Source organism: Thunnus maccoyii, chromosome 1 (genome assembly GCF_910596095.1).
Source record: "Thunnus maccoyii chromosome 1, fThuMac1.1, whole genome shotgun sequence".
Taxonomy (NCBI): domain Eukaryota; kingdom Metazoa; phylum Chordata; class Actinopteri; order Scombriformes; family Scombridae; genus Thunnus; species Thunnus maccoyii.
Window position 1 is genome coordinate 37,007,335 of NC_056533.1, and position 21,802 is coordinate 37,029,136.

Sequence of the window (21,802 nt, forward strand, 5' to 3'; positions counted from 1 at the left end):
AATCATGAAGCACAAACTAATAAATTTAACATCAGAATTAATGAAACACCAGAATCTGATCCGATTAATGAGTCACATCGTCGTCACGTCTGAAAAAAATGTCATATGGTTGGTATTTAGTTTGGTAACTGTATTATATTTGAGATTCAGTATATTTAAATACTACTAGTTGAGCTACTTTTAACCCAATTAAACAAATAAATAGCTTTATAATAACTTTTTTCCTTCCACTCTGTCAGCTCTGACAGTGTAGAGACGGTTTTGAAACATTTAGACATTTGTGATAGTAAAAAAAGAAGAAAATATAATTGATGGATTGAAAACAAAGACTCTCCAGGTGTCTGGTCAGTGGTCGGGTGCAGTGGAGACACATGTAAGTCAGTCAAACTATGACTTTAAAACACTGCTGCAGGTTTCAGTTTGAGAAACATAAAGTGAAAGCAGGATGAGTCTCCAGAGAGTTCATCTCTTTTCATTATTTGATGTGTTTCTGTCTGAATATAAATCATCTGATTGAGAAACTTAATGCTCATTAAATGGATCCAGCACTAGTTGCTCAGGTTGGTGCTTCATTAATTGACTTATATAGTTTTTATCTTAATTATGATGAATATATTAAGTGTTATTACAGTTTCTGCTTCTTTGTATGAAAGTAATTGTTGCCACAGAATCTATTTTTGTAACATTGTTTATGTGCTGTATGAGTGTTTTCTGGTTTGTAATTAAATCTATAAATAAATATGAAACTCGTTAGTTTGAAGTTTTTACTGAATGAAAACAAACAAACATGTTTCTGTTTAAACACCAGGAACACGTTTAACTCTTTAAATCATCTCAGTGTTTAGTAACAGAAATATTAAAATGGACAGAAAAGTATGTTTTTCCATTTTCACTACAAAATCTAATAGATCTTTAGATGTAAGGAACTATTTTAAATCCACAGAGATAAAGCTGTAAATGGAGGTCACATGATCACAGTCGAAATATATTATTAACGACAGGAAAATTAATTAAATTTTCATGTTTTTTCTGTAAAGTCAACTTTAATGAGAGAAAAACATTCATTACAACAAATTCCATTTAAAAAACATCAACAGCGTTCACATTATAATTTTACAGTAATTGTCTTTATAAACTGTGAATGTAAAGATGAAAACATGAAGTCCTGGTTAAATGTTCCAGGAAATGTTTGTTAGATTATAAATAAACAATCTCAGGATGCAGCTCAGAGGTCAGTTTAACAGACCAAGAAGCTTCTCACACGTAACAATAACGAGGTTCAGATTCCCTTGATTGACATTTTAAACGAGTCTCTAGTTCATGACGTTAAAGGTCATGTGACTGTAAGATTTAAGAATTAGAAACAATTTGTGAAACAAAACAAAATTCTGTCAAAAGTAAAACCAGAGAAGCTGCTGACGAATGTGTGTTTAAGAATACGACAGGAAGTGAGGAATATAAAGAGCTGCGTAATCGATTTATCAATTAGTTGAAATTAATCTGAAACTATTTTGATATTTGAATAATTGTTTGTCATTTATTAAGAAAAAAGACAAAATATTCTCCAGTTTCAGCTTCTTGAATGTGAAGATTTGCTGCTTTTCTTTGTCACTTGTGACAATAAACTGAAAATCTTCAGGTTTTGGACTGTTGAGAGACATCACTCTGAGAAACTGTGAATTTGTGACATTTTTTCACAATTTTTTAACAGTAAATAGACAAAACAATAAATGGATTAATAAGAAAATAACTGACAGATTAATAACGATGAAAAGAACCATCAGTTGCAGCTCTAATGATATATTCCAGATGTTCATCTTCATCCATAAACCAGCTGCTGTAGAACATGTTGGTTTGGTCCAAACACGCTGCAGGTTCGGGTCAGTGTCCAAAAATTAACTGAAAATAACTGAAACCATAAAAGTGTTGCTGTTCAGCTCAAAGATCATTAATCTTCCTCCTCACAGTCGTTGCTGGGCTGATGGACGGGGCTCGTACTGGTGCTGGTGCTGGTGCTGGTACTGGTTCTGGTCTCTGTTGTCTCAGACTGTGTCGGTGGTTCAGAGGGTTCAGAGTCTTTGGGTGAAAGCTGGTCTGGTTGTTGTGTGCTGCTGCTGATTGGCTGCGGGTTGAAACCCTCCTCATCCTCCTCTTCATCCTCCTGCTGATGTTTAGAGTCGTTGAGGACGTTTGCAGACGAGACTGATGAAGGTTCGTCTGCCGACAGAGACGAATCAGCGGGCCGAGAGTCTGACGGGTCTGATGGAGGATTAAACACATTATTATTATCATCATTATCATCATCATTATTATTATTATTATTATTATTATTATTATTATTATTATTAGTATTATTATTATCATTATCATTATCATTATCATTATCATCATCATCATCATTATTATTATAATAATATTCTGCTGTCAGACGTTTGTTTACTGAATAAAGATTAAAATCTGATTGATTTAACTGCATAAATGATTATATTATTTATAATTATATTCTAGATGCTTCTTATCACTGCACTCCTGATATTTAAAAATGAGACTGAACTGATAAACTGATTAGTTGACAGACAGACGGTTGATCAACAATCAGTTTGATAATTGATTAATTGTTCAAATTCTTTTTTTTAAGCAAAAAAGCCAAAAATTCTGATTCCAGTTTCTTAGATGTGAAGATTTGCTGCTTTTCTCTTTTTGATTTCACTGTAAATGGATTATTTTGGGGTTATGACATCTGAACTGAGGCTGCAAATAACTATTATTCTCATTATTGGTTAATCTGTCCATTATTTTCTCAATTAATCGATTAGTCGTTTGATCTATAAAAGGTCAGAAAATAGTGAAAACTGTTTCCTCAAATGTTTTGTTTTGTCCACGACCCAAATATATTCAGTTTACTGTCATAAAGGACAAAAGAAACCAGAAAATATTCACATTTAAGAAGCTGAATCAGAGAATTTTAGTATTTATTCTTTAAAAATGACTCTAATTAAACTATTAAATAATAAACAGACTAATTTATTCACTAATTTAATGAAAAATTAAATTAGGATACAAATCCTCCACACTAGACTCAACAACAACAACAAAAATACAACAAAATTATTCCACAAATAATCACAAATTAACTTTATAATTATATAAAATGTCCTTTATTGATCAGTCTGTCTTTGAAACACTTCAGTGGGAAACACTTTAAAGATTCCCTCTGACATCACACCTGTTGTTGTTGTTGTTGTGATTTGCACACTGACTGGCCTGATGAGGACGTAATAATTAAAGATGATTGGAAGCAACATCATTGGTTGAATGTTGCTGCATCTTGTTTGTGATTGGCTGAATTTTGCCTTCATCTCTCGTAGGAAACGTCATGATTTATTTATTTATTATCTTATTCGAGCGTCGTCTCACCTGTTTGCTGCTGCTGGCGGGCGAGCCTCCTCTCCAGAGCTCGCCGTCTGTTCAGCTCCATGCGTTGGCGCTGCTCCTCAGTCAGGGAGGGGGGAGCAGGGGAGGGGGCGGCGGGGGAGGGGGCGGCCGGTGTAGGCGGAGCTGCTGGAGCCGGGGTGGAGTGGATCAGCTCATTGGGGAAGCTTCCTCTGCTGAACGGATCCGGATCCCCAAAGATGTTCGATTCAGGAGCCGCTTCTTCTTCACCTGCAACAAAACAGTTTTCATACAAACATACAAAGTTAAATCTGATCAGCAACACAAATCATTTGTGTCTCTTTCTTAACACAATAGAAATCAACAGCGTGTTTTATCTCCAACCATCTTTACCCATAAAGTCTTCGTGCGTCAGCGGCATGTCCAGTCGGATCCGTTTCAGACAAGTCTGCAACAGGAAGAGAAAAAGGTCGACAATTACAAACACTGCACTGCAGGAAATAATCAAATGTTATGGGAATATTCATCTTCATCCTACCTGCACTTCCTTCTTGTTGCCGAGTTTCTCCACCTTGTCGATGAAGTCTTCAAACTGCAGTTTGGGGAACAACCTGTGAGCCCAGTTCTCCATCTTCTGCATCAGCAGCCGCAGGTTCTCCGCCTGCTCGAAGCAACACAAACATCAAGGAAACGTTTCAGTAAAAGTCTCTGATACCAGGAAGTAAAGGCGATAAGAACTCATCCTCAGTGTCGGCTGTGTTTGACGTGTTGATACGTGTGTAGTCGTGTCTCACCTCGTGGCCTTTGCCTTTAAAATGAACGTTGTCAAACAGCGTCCGCAGAGCTGGAAGTCCTCGTTCTGACGTCAGCCTGAAGACCAGAAATGTCACATTATTCTCAATCAGCTGATCCAAAGTTAAACCTTAACAATTTTTGGAGCATTTTCATGCAGTGGAACAAGCTTTTAACACAATATTAACCTTGTAGAATAAACAAACAGTTGTTTATTTCCACATCCAGCAGTTACGGAGCAACATTATCATTCATGTGGAGTCGTGTTTCTGTCCACCTGGTTAATGTAAGTCCACTATTCACTCTCTTTTAGCTTCTGTTTTTTGCTCTCTACCAACTCCTGAGGGAAATATCTGGCTCTTTAGCTGCTAAATGCTCCACTATGTTCACCAGCTAGTCTACAGCTAACTGTTGGTGCTGAGCAGGAAGTGTACAGCGGCTTTTCTGAGCCTTTCCTCTGAAAACAGCTGCCTGCTGTGATTCTTTGTGGGTTTTGTCATTATGAGGAACTCATTTCTCACTACTTATAGTCATTTAACTCTTTATTAATATACAAATATTGATTAGAGGAGCTTTAAGGTCAGACAGCATGAAAGGGAATAAAACTAGTCCAACCAGGATCTCCACTGTAATTAATCCAACATTAAATAACCAGGGAAACTAACTAGTTCAGGCTGTAAATGTTGTGGTTTGTGGCATCATCATTCATGTTATATACAAATAAACATCAATTAAATAAAATTACTGAATCTGTGGCTGCTTTACTGAAAAATGCTGAGCAGCAATTTACAGTCTATTTGTGTTACTTTGCAATAAATCAAAGTGATGCAGGAAAATGTGTGACAGATACTCAAAATATGTAATTATCTCCAGTGAGAGTAAATATGATCAATGAAATATACTGAAAACAATAAATCGTTACACTTCCCAGGTCCGTCCCAACTTTACCTCCGTCATGATGGGAACTGTGGTAAAATACCTGTTAGAGTCCAGTTTGGGCTGCGGCCTCTTCACTCCTTTCCTTTTAGCAGCAGGAACCTCAGCCAGCTTCGACACGTCGCCCTCTTCCTCACCTTCATCAACCACATCACATGACAACATCAGCGTTTACTAGAACTGATACAAACTGGTCTCCAGTGTTGAATATTCTCTTGACTGATGGTGAATATTGTTAGTCACGACGGCTTCTCACCATTAGCGAAAGGGTCTCCCCCGTCGTCTCCTCCCAGACCCGGGGACTGAGGTGGAGGGAGAGGAGGGAAAGCTTCGTCCTCCATGCCGTCGTAGTCAGAAACGTCGTGCAAACCGTTCTTCTGCTGGTTGACCATGATGTGTTTCTGGAGGAAAGATTCACAACTGTAGCAGCTTTAGAAGCAATATTTGTTCACATTATTGAGACTGTTTGGCTGAATACGAGCAGTTTGTTTTTCTACAAGCATAAAATGTATTATGATGAAACTGTTGGTGTTGTTTAAATATCATTATCTGTCATCCTGGTAGCCGGTAGGGCAGTTAACACAACCTCAAACTAGATTTGTTATCAGTAGAGCTGCACAGAATAGTCAATTGATTAGTTGATCAACAGAAAATTAATCGTCATCTATTTTGATAATTCATTAATTGTTACTTAGAGAACAAGACGACGTCTTCATACGTCTTGTTTTGTCTGATCAACAGTCTGAGATCCAGATATATTCGGTTTATTTTCACGTATGACACAGAAAAGTTTCAAATCTTCACATTTCAGAAGCTGCAACCAGCAAATATTTGACATTTTTGCTTCAATAAAATTAATAAAACAATTCAAATTGTTGCAGATTAATTTTCTGTCAACCTACTAACTGTTTCATCGTTGCAGCTCTACTTATTAGTCATGAAGTATTTTATTTTGTGGTGTTGCTATTTTACTATTATTACTATTCTAATCTTTTAAGTAATTTTTTATACGAAAATGCCAAAAATTAATTGATTCCAGCTTCTTAAATGTGGTTATTTGCTAGTTTTCTTAACCTTCAGTGATATTAAACTGCATGTTTTAGCCTGCTGTTTGATTTTGTATGACAACTTGGGCGAAGGAGTACAGAATTAATCAGTTAATCAAAAACAATGATGAATAGATTGATCAATAATGAAGATAATTTGTTAATGGCAGCCCTATTCATACATATGTATATCTGCATTTCCATATATCAGTTTATTATGCTCACATTGGAGTTAGTGATGTATGCTGTTTATTCCCTGGGGATCAATATCGGCCCCCGATATAAATTATCGCTCTCTGGCGTCATTCATTACCGGTATCGGCCATGAAAAACCAGATATCGGTCAACCACCGCGTCAGCCACCAGAAGGCGGTAAACTCAACCAAGATGCTGCCAAAACATTATCTGTTATTCTCTTGTTTCACCGCCGCACAGACAAGTCAGGATAAAGTGGACAGTCTGGGTGAACAGGACGTTAATGTCCGATGAACTCTGGCCGAACTGACTTTATCTGAGCACCGTTAGAGCTGCAGTCAGAGTTTAAACACCGCGCCGCTGAGCTAAACTAAGCTAAGCTAAGCTAACTGCGAGCTGCTGAGACACTGTAGGTAAGTTAGCGAACATGTCAGCGGACTCCTGTCAGCGAAACAGTCACATAACGACCGAGTCAACTTAAACCAAGAGCCTCTGACGTGATGACAGCTTATAAAATACCAGACTGATAGTAAAATGAAATGTCATAACCGTTAACTTACTGTCCGGTGGAGCGAAACAACGAGCAGCGCCAAACTACCGACGGATATCCGGTATGGGCGATGGATTCTTTTCAAAATAAAATCCAACAGGCATTAGAGTAAACTGATGAGTGATGGATATGTGGAAGTTTGATTAAATGCGTTAAAAACTAATAAATATTTTAATTACTGTACTCCAATTATACAAAGAGAGCCATAAGAAATGTAAACAAAACTAATTCTCAAGAACCAACACAGTTTAAGGCTCAGAGACATGATGACAGATCTTAAAATGGTGCAAATTATGTATAAATTAAAAACAAATGACAACCTGAAAGCATTCAAAAGTTGTTTAAAATGAGAAAAAGACTGATTTGATTATTTGAGAGGAATGTTTAAGAAACAAAGGGTCTGGAATGTGTAAAAAATATTTCTGTTTAAGGGAAAGAAGGGGAAAAAATCACTATTTGGTGGAGCTGTTAACAACTCATAGACATGTGAAATGTGACCCCGACTACACACTGCTTTTTGTAAGACGTCAAAAGCCAAAAAGGTTGGAAACCACTGGTTTCATCTTTAACAATGTGTTGTATTTTAAAAGCTTGTTATATTATCCATTGTATCAAATCTTCATCTGAAAAGTAACTAAAGCTGTCAAATAAATGTAGTGGAGTAGAAAGTACAATATTTCCCTCTGAAATGTAGTGGAGTGGAAGTATAAAGTAGCTTCAAACGGAAATACAATAGTACAATTACCTCAAAATTGTACCTAAGCACAGTACTTGAGTACTTTCACATCGCTTTTACTCCATTTGCAGTCATATGCAATTTGAAGGGTGAAATACTGTACAAAAAATGTGTTTCCATGACTTTTAGCTCTCCATGAATCCACCTTGTCAGTGGATCAATAAGCAAAATAATTTACATGATCAGAAAACTTTTTTTTTCACTCAATAATCAGCATCATTTAAGTCTTAAAAATGGATTTAATTGAAGTTTAATGATCCACAGAGAGTACAACACTTTATCTCCATCACTCTTATTTCTTCATTTTTACAAACTTGTTGACATTAAACCGTCTCCTCTCTGCAATAAGCTTGAGTATCCTATAAAACTTAGCTACGTCAGAAACCACACAAGACCAGTTTGTTAGAAAATAGTAATGATAAGAATCATATACCAAGCTCGAATTAATCCTTCAGGAGTTATGACAGGTACTGGCTATTTTGACTTTCTAGTAACAGCCTGAAAAAAAGTGTCTGTTTATTCAAAACAAAACAGCAAGACAGTTAAATCAACAAAATGCTTTGGACAGGATCAAGTTTTACAGCTTTGGAGTCACTCTCAGATTTATTTCTACAGCTTCAAGGCCACTGAGGTCTGATATGGTGAAAACAGAGGATGTGATTGTGTGTGTGTGCATGTGTGTGTGTGTGTGTGTGTGTGTGTGTGTGTGTGTGTGTTCTCAGAAGCGTCCACGCAGCAGGAACATGAGGAAGACTGCGCTGAGGAGGATGCAGAGCGTGCACACAGTGGGAACCACTATCTCTGTCACCATCTCCATGTGGCCTATCAGCGGATCTGAAACACACAGGAGATACGTGTAAATGTGAGTAAACGCACGTAAATTAGAGCTGCAACAATTAGCTGATTAATCAGTAGATCTAAAATTAACTTTTTTTATAATCGATTAATTGTTCTGGTTATCAAGCAGAAATTTCAAACATTTGATGGTTCCAGTTTATTAAATGTGAAAACTTGCTGCTTTCACATGGTTACATTTTAGTAAAATTAATATTTTGGGAAGACTCTTTGTGATGTATGACATTATGATGATTTAAGACCAATTAATTGATTGATCAAAAATATAATCTGCAGATAATCGTTAGTTGCAGCTCTAATATAAATGTCTCCATGTTTAGTCACAGCGTCATATCACTGGACAGGGCTCCCATAGACCTTGAAAACATACTGTAGGAAAAGTAACATGTTTTATAGATTTATTAAAATGTCTTTGTGCGTTTCATTATTTCCTGCTGTTAGTTACTTCTCAGTGGTGGAAGAAGAACTCACACCATTTACCAAAATAAAAGCAGTAATACCATAATGTAAAAATACTCAATTACAAGTCCTTCATTTACCTACAAAAGTATTATCTGCAAAATGAACCTGAAGTATCTGTCAGAGTTACATTAATATACAGTATAATTATAATAATATTGTTAATTCACTTGAATGTTTGAGCTTCTTTGTGCAGAGTTTTGTCTTCACATTCATCTGCTGAAGGAGGAAAGTTTCTCTGCGCTTTTTTATGACATCATAACTAGTTTGGAGCCAATCGTGGTCCAATATTCAACTAACACAGATGTGATGTGAAAAAACTTGAAGCCTCCAGTGAACAAACACTGAGAATGAACTTTATATTGAAGGAGGAGACATCTGGTGTCCAACAGGAAAACGTTTGAGAATTAAAAAATATATTTGCATATTGATAAATTCTGGATTTTTAATGAGGTAGAAGGAAAAACACATCAGGCAAAGCGAAGTATTTTTATATGTCTTAAAACATGTCTGGAGGGAATCTTTAACTTTATTATAAACACTGTTGGGTGGTTTAATCTATAGAAATATGTGTTGATTGTATGTTTTGTATGTAAAATCTTAACTAGAAACTGTAGGTGTCGAGTAAATGTAGTGGAGTAAAACAGTATTTTCCTCTACGATGAAGTGGAAGTAGAAGTATAAACAGCATAATAGCGCTGATGGGAGAATGATGTTGATCTCAAGTATCAACTCTTGTACCTAAACTTCATCATGCACTGGCCAAGCCTTTTGCATTCCTGCATGTTCCTGATCTCCCTGGGATTTTCTTCTAGCTGGAGGGGCAAAACAAAGAAAAACCCTGTTAGATAGTGAAATCACAACCTCAAGACAGAATTGTCCTTTGTTTGGCCCCACCTGGCTCACCACAGCCCAAACTGTAATGTTGAGTCGTACTAACCTGCAGCCAGGAGCTGGTTACTGGAAGAACAAGTCTCTATGGCTTTCCTCTTCCAGCTCTCCACCTGTAAACACCCAACAAACGGTTAAACAACGTAGTTCTCCTCCAGAAGGGGTTTTAAAGGTGTGAGGTGTTGTTAAGAGTTTACCTCTCTCTGATTGGGGAAGCCATTAGAGCTGATGATGCGTTTGTAGTACTGGACAGAAGCCTTCGGGTAGCGCGGTTTGTTTTTGTTCCTGAAGTCCACGTAGTAGAGTCCGAACCTCTCTGAGTATCCTTCGTCCCACTCGAAGTTGTCGAGGAGAGACCAGGCTGTGTATCCCTTCACGTTCACCCCGTCCTTCAACGCTGCAATACGGACCAGAGAGGACAACACATAACACTCATTTAAGACATGCTAACCATACAAGTCAAATGGCTCTGTTGAGATGTCATCAGTTGTTTCACCTTTGAGCATTTCGTTGATGTAGTCCTTGAAGTACTGCATTCTCCAGTCGTCACAGAGGTCGGTGCAGAGCATCTTCTCCGAAACACCGTTTTCGGTCACATAGATCATGGGGTTTCCATACTGAGTCTGTCGGAGAGACGTCCAATCACGTTAGACTACATGTTTCTGTCTTCATATCATTATGTGCAAGATATCTCCAGTAGAACCAGTTACATGTTGAACAAATCAAAGGCCTTCAAAATAAAGGTCAACTAAACTTAACTTTTTAACAAAAAATGTACCTCAGTTTTATCAGACAGCTAGCTGTCTGCTACATTCATGTTATTTTTTAATTTCAGACTAGTATTTAGAGACTGAATTGAACTTCCACACCGTCAGAGGAGGCGACTGCTTACTGTGATTAACTCAAACGTCTCTGCTTCACATTTACATTTAACAGTAATTTTGTTTTAAACCTTTTATAGGAATCATTTAACATTTTGTTTATTTGATATCTTGCCGACAGTTAGACGAGAAGATCGATACTGTTCTCATGTCTGTTGTGTGAAATATGGAGCTGTAGCAAGGAGGCGATTAGCTTAGCTTAGCATAAACAGCTAGCCTCTACAGCTCGCTAATGAATGCATATCTTGTTTTTTAAATCTGTTTTATAGGGAGTTATGTGTAATTATCTCTTGGCAAACAACAGACATACGCACATTTTCCCAAATGTCAAACTATTTTAAAAAATGTTTTGATTTTATTTGTTATAAATAACTTTATAAAAGTTGACAAATTAACCTAAGGTCCACTTACTTCATTTTCAAGCTCAAACTTCCTGAACTTTTTTTGATTACAACTTAAGTTCATTATTATTGGCAGTATTAATATATTTGCATTAACATTTATAACTCCTGTAGGTAACTGGAAATAACAACAGCTTTTTGTGTTTTTACAGGGTTTCCATACTCACTCATACAATCAGTGTATTGTTGGGTTAAATGTTGAGACTAGAATTTGGGGTTTTATTCTTTTCCTTTTTTTGGATAACACATGAAAAATATAAATGCAAAAACAACAATTTTTTGAGTCTTGTCGAGTCGCTGCACAGAGGCGATTGGAAGATAACTAAAATGTTGTTTGTCAAGAAAAAGTTTCACTACATAACTCCCTCTAAAACCACAAATGATCATTTTTTACATTTCTGTTTATGTGCAGATTAAACTAACAACGTTGGCAGGCGTATTTTTGAACTTTGGACACAGCCAGGCTAATTATTTCCTCCTGTTTCCAGCCTGTATGCTTAGCTAGGCTAACTGGCTGCTAGCTGAAGCTTCATACCGTACAGACATGAGAGTGGAGTCTTCTCGTCTAACGCTCAGCGAGATGGCGAGGGAGTATATTTGCACCAGTTGCATCAATTACAGTATATACAAACCAATTTTCCCAACAGGAACCTAAAAGGTTTCATCTTGCATTTGAAATATTTTTATTCAGATTTGTGTTGTTTACCTTGACAAAGTTCAACAAGCGTCGGAAGCCCCAGGGAACAGAGTAGAGCCATTCAGAGCCGGGATCGGGCCACTCCGGGTCAACCAGCTCAGCGAGGTCACGGTCCGCAAAGTAGCTGTCCCCAAGGCCTGATGGGAAATTCTTCTGGGTGATGTAGCGGGTAGTGAAGTGGCCGAGGCCCAGGAAGTCACAAGTACCCTTGATGTAACTCTTCTCCTGAGGCGAGAAGACGGGCAGCCGCGAAGCTCCCAGGCCCTGCTGGCCGCTCTTCCTGCCTAAAGGTGAAAGGTCAACACACTTTGAAGTGAAACTAAGGTATCAGCGGAAATGATGCATAAAGGCAGCAGCTTCCAGGTGTAATACAGTCACATTTTCATACCCATAATGCAGCAGTTCCCAACCCTTTTTCACCCCTTGTTCTCTATTTATTCAAAGAGGTAAAATTATCCAATAATTCATAAGAAGAAAAGCAAATATTAGAGTCTGAAGAAATAAATATAATTTTTTTGTAGCACAATTTTTTTTTCTGCTTTCCTAAACTTTATGGACTTGCAACCTAAAATTGATCTTGCAGAAAACCGCAACTGTAAATCATCACATTTACTTAATGTTGTGAATGGAAGTGAATAAATGGCGTTGTATGATGTCATGGAGACCGCCATCTTCATACACCAACAGACTGCAGTGTTAACAGGCTGATGTCAGCAGCAGCATCATAATTTTGCATGATGTCTTATAAATTTTGTCCAAAAAATGTAAAAAGCCTCCTCACACCTGAAAATGTGACGGGTGCATCAGAGGAAAAGCACAACTTGAATAAAAATGAGAAAACTTCAGCACATTGTTTCGTTTCCAGATAGACTGAAACTTTGTTAACCAATAAACATTTTCTCATCTTTATTCAAGAAGCAAATAGATCAAATTAGATTCAACTTTATTGTCATTGCACGCAGTAGGCTCCAGTACAACCAAATGCAGTTAGCGTCCAACGAAATCGTGCAAAAAAACAGTAGCAATATGAGACATAAACAGACATTTTACATTTGAAACAGCACAATGGAAAGTTATATGGAAGCCAAAAGATGCCACGTGTATAATCATCTCATTTTAAGTTTGGTCATGATCATGACAGTAGAAGCACAAAGAGTCAATTAATTGATAATTTGATTGACAGAAAATGAATGTTCGAATGTTCGTCATTTTTCAAGCAAAAATATATTAAATAAATATTCTCTGATTTCAGACTCTCAAATGTGCAATTGAACAATTTCATGTTTGGTTGCCCGTATCTTTTTAATTGTTTCCTTAAAACAGTGTCACAAAGCAACATTTTTCAATAGATTTACTTTTACGTTTAACAGTAATTTTGTTTTAAACCCTTTATAGGAATGATTGTTCTCATGTCTGTTGTGTTAAATATGGAGCCAAATGTCAAACTATTTTAAAAAATGTTTTGATTTTATTTGTTATAAATAAATTAACATATACTATTATTGGCAGTATTAATATATTTGCATTAACATTTATAACATTTCAGACTCTCAAATGTGAGGATCTGAGGACATTCGTTACTCAGACAACAGATTGCTTATCAAGAAAACATAAACAGATGATTTTAAGTCTTTGAGCGAATGATGGTGAGGACAGATGGTTGTATGTGATAATAACGTACCGATGTAATCTTTCATAACCTGAGGGTAGTCTCCGTTGAAGATGGGAGTAGCAAACCATCCCAAGTAGAACTGGATGTATCTCTCCGCCGCCTCAATGTCCCTCTGGTTGGTGATGTCCACCGGTTCACCCCAGTCAGCTGTCAGTGAGATTCCAACCAGGCCTGAAAACACACACAGATACTGTTTTGGAATTTGGTCTTTGACTTAAACCACATGAACAAATAAATAAATTGGATTAAAAATGGTACAACTGTAATGATACTGAGCCATCAGTTCTCCTTTTTACCTTTCTGTTTGCTTCTCCACTGTATGTCGTACGTGTGCCAGACCTTAGCATGTGCCTGTTGCAAAGACAGAAAGTTTCACCTTGATGCCTGTTTTTTTTTTTCATATAGTTTAGGTTATTTAATATTACATGAAATTACACACAACTACAAAAATGTCATAGAAGACACAATAAGGTGACGAAGCAACATCATACCAACAATAAATCCACACAATCAATACATATATCATGATCAATAAAATCACATCCAAAGTCAAACCTCCAAAAAATTAATTATAATACACCCATATTTAATTACAAATTAACTAGAATGTTGCCTCCATATTCCCTACAAGTACTGTACTATAACAGCAGACTAACTGTCCCTCGTTTTCTATGTGTCAATTAGTTCTTGTTAAACATCATTTAATTAGATAAATGCAACATGGAGCACAAACTGAAACACTGTACATTATATGCACTGAAGATGAGATGGAGAGTTTGTTCTTGACCTTGAAAACCGTAGTTGACAGTACAATCTCACCACAAGTACATTTTAGTAGCTGTTCTGTAGCTTGCGATCGTATCACATGATCCTCCTCAGCAGTTTGCCCAGTTGTCATTGATTTGTAAATGTTCCATTAAATGGGACACATTATGCTTTTTCTTATTTTCAGTCATATATATACATATATATATAATGTTACAATGTTGGATGTTCATATTAAATGTGTCCAAAGCGTGAAATAATGAGGTTAACGTTTGTAGAAATAATTCCTGTGAGCAAAAAGCACCGTCTTCAAACTGCTCTGAACCAAGCAGCAACGTCTGCGACTGAAAAATTAAGCCAACGTGGAAATAACAAAAAACTGCAGTTCCTCGAATGGCCACTTGAGGCTCCAAAAGCCCCATAGACCCCCATGTTAAAATGCCCAACTTAACAGCAGAAATAAACATGTTTACAGCCTGGAACAAAAGACAGTTTTGGTCTATATAGCTAATTTCTCCATTCATGACAACTGTACGGGGGGGGGGATTTTTATATAACTCACCTGTTTAAATTTTATTAAGGCTTAAAGTTATGCATAATCAAGGGCGTGGCTGCTTTGAGTGACAAGTTGGTACCATCGAAAGCACGTCACTACCATGGCGACAGCGTTGGTAGCGTTAGGTAACCATGGTGTAGCCATCACTATTTCATTACGTTTTCAGTTCATGAAAGTTAATTGTAACATTTTGGTTGCCTAAAAAAGTCTTATAGAGTTTTTGGTTGTACTAAAAGACCCTCTAAGGAGTCAGATCTTCCATTTTCTCCAGTAAGTACATTTTGTTTTAATGGTTTTAAGCCTGTTTTTCACTAGCAAAAATTAGCATTGGCATTAGCATTATTACAATTAACCATAGACTGTAAATGCACCGTGCTAACCCAGCTAGCAGCTAGTGTTAGAGTCAGCACCACCCTCTTGTCCAAATATGGTCACTTCTGTCTCCAAAAATCCAAGATGGCAATGGTCAAAATGCAAACGCAGGAGTTCACAAACCAATGTGTGACGTAATGGTGGCTATGTCCATTACTTTCTATAGTCTATACCCTGAACACTCAATTTCCAACGTTTTTTCCTACTTTCAGCTCGGGCTGATGTCGGCTTGTGATGGATTTCTCTATATGGTCATCTGCTCCACTAGTCACGCCGAGCCATGACTCGAGTTGAAACATCATCATTCTGGCTGTTTCTGCTTGTACTGTTCCTCCCTTTATTATTTCTAACTGATCCTCTCAACAAAGAGCTCCAAATATCTCCATTTCTTGTTGTTTCACCGGTTTTTAGCACCGCTAACGAAGCTCCGCTAATTCGGTGAGGAACAGAAAAGTCTCCTGTTATTTAGTAATTTAAAAGCTTTTTGTTTGAAGCAGTGATGCAGGAAATGTCGGGTTTACATCAGTGGTAACTTAACACGATTCTGATACGGCTGCCCCTCGGCAGGCTTCTGGAAAGCTGGCCAATCAGAACAAAGTGTTCTCATCGGGAGGCGGGCCTTAAAGAGACAGGAGCTAAGACTTCCTGTTTGAGACAGAGGCTGAACCGAGGGACTGTATAAAGGGCCAATATTAGATAAATAAAACAGTTTTTTCAACTGTGAATCAAGCAAAGCTACTCTAGTGGAGTCCAAAAATAAAATAGGTCCCTTTTAAGTGCTCAGAAAATTTTAAATTTGAACAACTACAATTCCATCAAAGTTGGACATACGCCATCTGCCGAGGAAGATCATGTGACACCTACTAAAAGTGCAAGATTGATTGACTGTTAATTTAATTATCAACACCATTTAACATGTAGTGAAACTGGGAAGCTGGGTCAGTTTCCTGTATTTCCCAGTTAGTATCCCAGCCTCAGTGGACACAGAGTGTCATCTCTTCAGTCTTACCTTGATGATGTTGTGAGCAACTTTGTAAGCTCCTGTTCCCTTCAACTTCATTCCAGGTGCATGTTCTCCTGTTTCAAATCCATCCACAGCAATGGACTGAAAACACAAGACACAACACTCTCTGATATACAAGTCAAAAACCACAAGGCCGCACCATTTCTAATCAACTCTACATACCCACGGGTTGTTGAAAGTGATCCAGTATTTCACTCTGTTTCCAAATCTTTCAAAGCATAAGTTGGCAAAGTCGTTGAAGTAGTTCACCATGCTGACGTTCTGCCAGCCACCGTATTTCTCCTGTAAGACCTGGACAGTCCGAGATTAAACTCGTATTAGTTTCCTCAATGCAGCTTCCAGTCAGTGAATGAAAATTCAAAACAAAACTTTATATGTGGGTTAAGTTTTCACCTGCGGTAAATCCCAGTGGTACAGAGTTACGATGGGTGTGATCTTGTTGGACAGCAGCATGTTAATCAGGTCATCGTAATATTTGATTCCTTTCTCGTTGATGTGGTCACCTGAAAAGATTCGCCAGTGAATCATGAAATTAATATCAATATTCACTATCAAGAAATTTAGCACAATTACAATTAAGCCTGCAACTGATTATTTTGTTTACTAATTCATCTATCACTTAGTCTACACAATGTAAAAAATGTCTGAGTCCAACCTAAATCACTAAAATAATGATGCAATTCTCACATTTCAAAAGCTTGAAGCAAATGCTGGCAACTGACATATTCATCAAAACAAATCAGATCAAAAATGTAAAAAAAACCAACATAGTAAACAATTATAATCCAAAAACACTGAAATTCTGCTACAAAACAGAAATGGTTGTGTGTTTTGTTACCTTTCATTCCGCTGGGTAAAATCCTTGGCCAGGAAATGGAGAAACGATAATGATTCAACTTCATGTCCTTCATCAAGGCGATATCATCCTTAAAAACAAACAGCAGGAAATATTTTGAAAATCATGTATTGATCCAATCGGTGGTAAAGACAAAACAGAATACTTCCCTACGAAGCCAAAAACACTGCAACAACGTATTTGGCCGACCGCAATCAGATTTTTTTAACATGTTTTACCAAATAAAGATTATTATGGTGTAGAAATGTGTAATATTTGAGCTCTTATTCCATCTCTACACCCCACTTCCCTTTTTCTCATTGAGAAAAAAGGTAATGTAAAAAAGGTATTGTCTGCTACTTGTCCTACATGAAACATCCCATCATAGGAGGTAATCGACCTGCCATTTGGCTGTGACACAGATATCATTTATACAGATGCTGTTAATAATGATGGATACTCCTTGATCTGATATTTACAACTTAAATCAGTTGCTACGGCTGTCAAGATGCCACACAGACGGCACTCCTGATGTCCGATGAACATTATAAGTAATAAAGAGGAAACAACCGTTTGTTTTCTTGTAATAATGGGTTGATTATGAGTTGAGATGACAAAGCTTGTTTTCTTGAGATAATGAAATAATTAACTCGTGATCTAAAGATAACGGCATTTAGCAGGACTAGTTTATCTGTAAAGAACAGATAAACTAGTCCTGCTAAAAGCTGAGTAGCTGGTAGTTTTGTTGGGGAGGTTAAAGTTTTACAACTTATTTACTGTAGCTATTACTATTTCAAACCTTTAAAGTTTAAACTCATGCTGCAAAGTCAAACATTATTCAAACCTGCAGACGTTCACTTTAAATTCTTGTGGAGAATTTTGGGAAAATGTAGCAGAATGTAAAAAGATTTACAAGACATTTCAATTTTATTGAATGGTCCGGCCATGTTGGATTTAACTATTTCACTCATATAGTTTCACTGAAAAGCTGCAATAAGCTGATACTATATATATATATATATATATACATATATATATATATATGAGAAGATGATTTTTCTATTTTTTACTTAATTAGAAATAAAAGGGTAAAAATTAATGTCAAGGGGTTTGATGACAAACATTAAACAGATATAAAGATTTCATATATTCCTCTAATTTTGGTTGCAGGATAAGAAATCACATTAAAACTTAATATAACTTAATTTCAGAATAATATATTTCAGTTATCAGCATTTATCAGGCTCTGTTTTTCTTCTGTAAGTCACCTTGAATTTATAGTAGCCCTCGCACGAGGAGTCTCCCGTGTCATTTGAGTATATTTTTCCCTTTTTGTGGGAGAACGTATCCCAGATGCTCATTCCTTTCCCGTCTATGTTCCACGCTCCTTCGGTCTGATAGGCGGAGCTGCCGGCTCCCCACGAGAAACCTGCACGAGAAAAACAAAGTAAATACACACACGACAAAACTTTACATTCAAAGACATCAACTAAGAAATCACAACAGACATTCTCACTGTTTTCTGGCATTAAATAGATATTTTATTAATCAGTAATTAGAATAATCATTAGTTGTGGCACTAATATTCAATGACCTTACTGTAAAGCTTTTAGCAATTTTTACTTGATTTGCACCAATGTACATCATATATTGCAGTATATTACTATTATTATACAGTTTACATCACAGTCCCATCTTTAGTCTCTATCCTCAATTTATTATTTTATTGTATTTTACATTTTTTGTATATTATTCAGTCTATTTTATTTTATTTATTGGTCTCAGTAGCTGCTGTAACAATTTCCCTTTGGGATTAATAAAGTAATCTATCTATCTATCTGTTAGATTATTTTGTTATCTGCATGCTGTTTTCAACAAGAATGAACTTTAAACTCAACTTTTACTTCTTCTAAAGCGCTCAGAAAAATCTACAATTCCATGACAACTCGGCATCTGCTGACAAAGATCATCAAACTGATGCTTTTCAAGCTATCTGAGAGAGTTTATTTTGATATTTGTGGACTGTTTTCATGTTAAAACCGTGTCGTACCAGTCGGGAAGGTGCCATAGTAGAAAGACGTTCTCTCGTTCTTTGTCCAGTCGAAGTCCTCACTGGCTGCCACGCACAGCACCAGTGCAAGCACATGGTACGGCCTCAGGACGCACCACTGCAGCATTTTGATCTTTGTCAAGGAGCTCACTGTCTTCAGTTACACCTGATGAACAATTAATTGAAACACTGATCTCAAACAGGAATAATCAGACGTTAAAAACCTGTAAAAGCTGCTCCTGTCAGTCTGAAACAAATCCCAGCCTGAAGTCTGCTCTTAACCTGACAAGTTGAGTTGAAAAGTCACAATAAAGCAAAGGTTCAGAAACTCACGCCAAGGTGTCAGGTGTCCACAGGTTTTGAGTAAAACCATCCTAACTCAAACCCCAAAAAACCTCAGGATTCATTTGTTTAAACATCCACTTAAAAAAACACGCAGTCACTGTCAGACCTCATGGATATAAAAGGAAGAATCTAGTTTCATTTCAGCCAGCTGTAAGACACACTGACACAAAACGCTACCAGAGACAGAAAATAAGCCAGCTTGTCCAGCACGGTCAGGATGAGCGACATTTCAAGCTGTTGTAAATCTTCAGTGATGCAAAAAGGTAACCAAGATTAAAAACCTAAAAGTGTGTGAAAAGTTTTCCTGCGAGTCCTTCCTGCCAAAAGCCTGTCCCCCCTTCTATCATCTGCCCCCCTTTGCTCAGTCTCCGTCTCAGCCCCGGCCGCCTCACTCAGAACCACATATAGATGTCTGACCTGCTGCACACGTCCTGCATTTGTCTCCGCTGGAAACTGCTCCAAAATGCAAGAAACGTCCCCAAGCTTCTGGACCTGGTTAACGCTCACCAGTGTCACCAGCTGGTTCGGTGCCAATGTTACAGAAACAAAACACAGTGAAGCATCCAGGACATTTTCTGCTATTCATCAGCCCACATACAGCAACAACCCCCACCCCCTCCTCCCCCCCTCTCCTACACGCACACACACACACACACCAAATACCCCTCCATTTGAAATCAGTGAAGTGTGAGGGTAAATTTGCTGGTGCAAACAGATCTTTTGGAACAAGGAGGGATTTTGACACTGTAAGCAAAGTTAATGTGAGTGAGCCTGATTCATTCGCAGCTTGGTGTCATAACACTTTAACATGGCTTTATACTGTAGAACTGTGTTGTATTAGTGCACAACAGTAGAGAAAATATTCACACTGAAGGCGAGAGAACATGTGTAGAGTTACAGACTAGTAGAAATAAAAAAAAAAGATGAAACTATTCTGGAAACAAGCGCGTCCATCTTCCACTCGACAACAGGTGGACACAATAACAGAAACACCATCCAATACGATAGCCATAAAAATATACTGTATACGTTACCTCTGTGATGTTTAAAATGTAGAGTTTTTTGTTGGTAAATGTGTCAGAAGAGATTTGAGGCGCTGGAAACTGTTTCTGTGTTCTTTGTTCCCTGAGAGTTGACGAAAAAGAAACAAGATTTTTCATTAAATTGTAATTTAAAAATATATGAATTGATAAAAAAGAGTTTCACCGGCACACAATGTATGAAACACAAATACATTTGTTTATATCTGTTTCAATAAATTTGGATTTTAGAGTAAGGCTGCAATTAATGATTATTTTCATTAGCGATTAATCTGTCGATTATTTTCTCAATTAATCAATTAATCAGGTTTCCCAAAGTACAATGTGACGTTTTCAAATGTTTTATCCACAACACAAAGATGTTCAGTTTACTGTCATAGAGACTAAAGAAAACAGAAAATATTCACAATTCACATTTAAGAAGCTGGAATCAGAGAATTTGGACTTTCTTTCTTAAAAAATGATGATTAATTGATTATCAGAATAGTTGGTGATTAATTTAATAGTTGGCAACTAATCAATTAATTGACTTATTGTCAGCTGCAGTGGAAGAATGAAAGAGTGAATATAACATTTATCATATAGTATAAGTCATAATTAAAGTTCACATACATTAATGCACTAAAATAGCAAATTATAACAGAACCTTTATATCAGTAGATAAAAGCAAAGGAAACAACAAAAGTGACGTCACAGCCTGATTCGTCATTTTGTTTATAAAATATCAGAAATAGTAAACAATGCATAGTCATAATTAATGTTTTGTGCAACCAACAGTCCAAAATTCAAAGATATTCAGTTGTTATCATGTATGACGAAGAAAACCATCAAATCCTCACTGTTGAGAAGCTGGAAACATCAGATTTTTGGTATTTTGCGTAAAAAATACAATTATTTGATTATCAAAATAGCTGCCGATTCATTTTCTGTCGAACTGATTGAGTTTTTACCGATTTATCTATTTTATCAATTTGATTTAATCCTGTTTCTTATACCCACTCGGTACTAGTTGCAAACAGTTTTTAGGGAGTTTTTCCAAAAGCCGACTGAGACGATTTTCTAATTTTTGGGCTATAAATTAAATGTACTCGACTTGACTTCACTCTCAAAGAATATTTCATTAAACAGTATGTGGGCTTTGTAAATATCTACAACTTTAAAGCTGGAGTGCAAGACTTTTGTCTCCCCCTTCTGGCAGAGAGAGTAATTACAAAAACACTGTCGACACATGTTTACGTCATGTAGCCTACTCTGTTGCTACTGTTGCAGCTATAAAATGGTGGATAAATTGTTTTGAGCATCACACAACCC

The 21,802-nt window shown here is 36.9% G+C and overlaps 2 protein-coding genes and 1 long non-coding RNA gene across 5 annotated transcripts; 1 reads left to right on the forward strand and 2 right to left on the reverse strand.

Moving 5' to 3' along the window:
- Positions 1-1,721: 1,721 nt before the first annotated feature.
- Positions 1,722-7,003, reverse strand: tipin (timeless interacting protein). 2 transcript variants are annotated; one of them, XM_042407353.1, is made up of 8 exons: positions 6,923-7,003; positions 5,378-5,541; positions 5,165-5,258; positions 4,188-4,263; positions 3,932-4,054; positions 3,787-3,841; positions 3,418-3,663; positions 1,722-2,259 (listed from the first exon to the last, which is right to left on the reverse strand). In XM_042407353.1, exons 2-8 carry the CDS (start codon positions 5,511-5,513, stop codon positions 1,949-1,951), a joined length of 1,041 nt encoding a protein of 346 aa, XP_042263287.1. In that variant the 5' UTR covers positions 5,514-5,541; positions 6,923-7,003; the 3' UTR covers positions 1,722-1,948. The 2 variants fall into 2 exon arrangements, with proteins under 2 accessions (XP_042263287.1, XP_042263295.1); XM_042407361.1 differs by having other exon boundaries at positions 5,378-5,522; positions 6,923-6,994.
- LOC121894647 lies at positions 6,112-18,483 on the forward strand. Of its 2 annotated transcripts, none has more exons than XR_006095592.1 (3): positions 6,112-6,775; positions 8,371-8,510; positions 18,458-18,483. It is a non-coding gene; the product is annotated as an uncharacterized LOC121894647 (long non-coding RNA). The 2 variants fall into 2 exon arrangements; XR_006095591.1 differs by lacking the exon at positions 18,458-18,483 and adding an exon at positions 11,852-11,934.
- Positions 8,400-20,865, reverse strand: lctla (lactase-like a). Its single transcript, XM_042407343.1, has 14 exons — positions 19,107-20,865; positions 18,325-18,485; positions 17,060-17,147; positions 16,615-16,724; positions 16,384-16,512; positions 16,207-16,302; positions 13,801-13,855; positions 13,514-13,675; positions 11,842-12,116; positions 10,350-10,476; positions 10,051-10,250; positions 9,903-9,966; positions 9,704-9,777; positions 8,400-8,482 (listed from the first exon to the last, which is right to left on the reverse strand). Exons 1-13 carry the CDS (start codon positions 19,231-19,233, stop codon positions 9,704-9,706), a joined length of 1,668 nt encoding a protein of 555 aa, XP_042263277.1. The 5' UTR covers positions 19,234-20,865; the 3' UTR covers positions 8,400-8,482.
- Between the last annotated feature and the right edge of the window lie 937 nt (positions 20,866-21,802).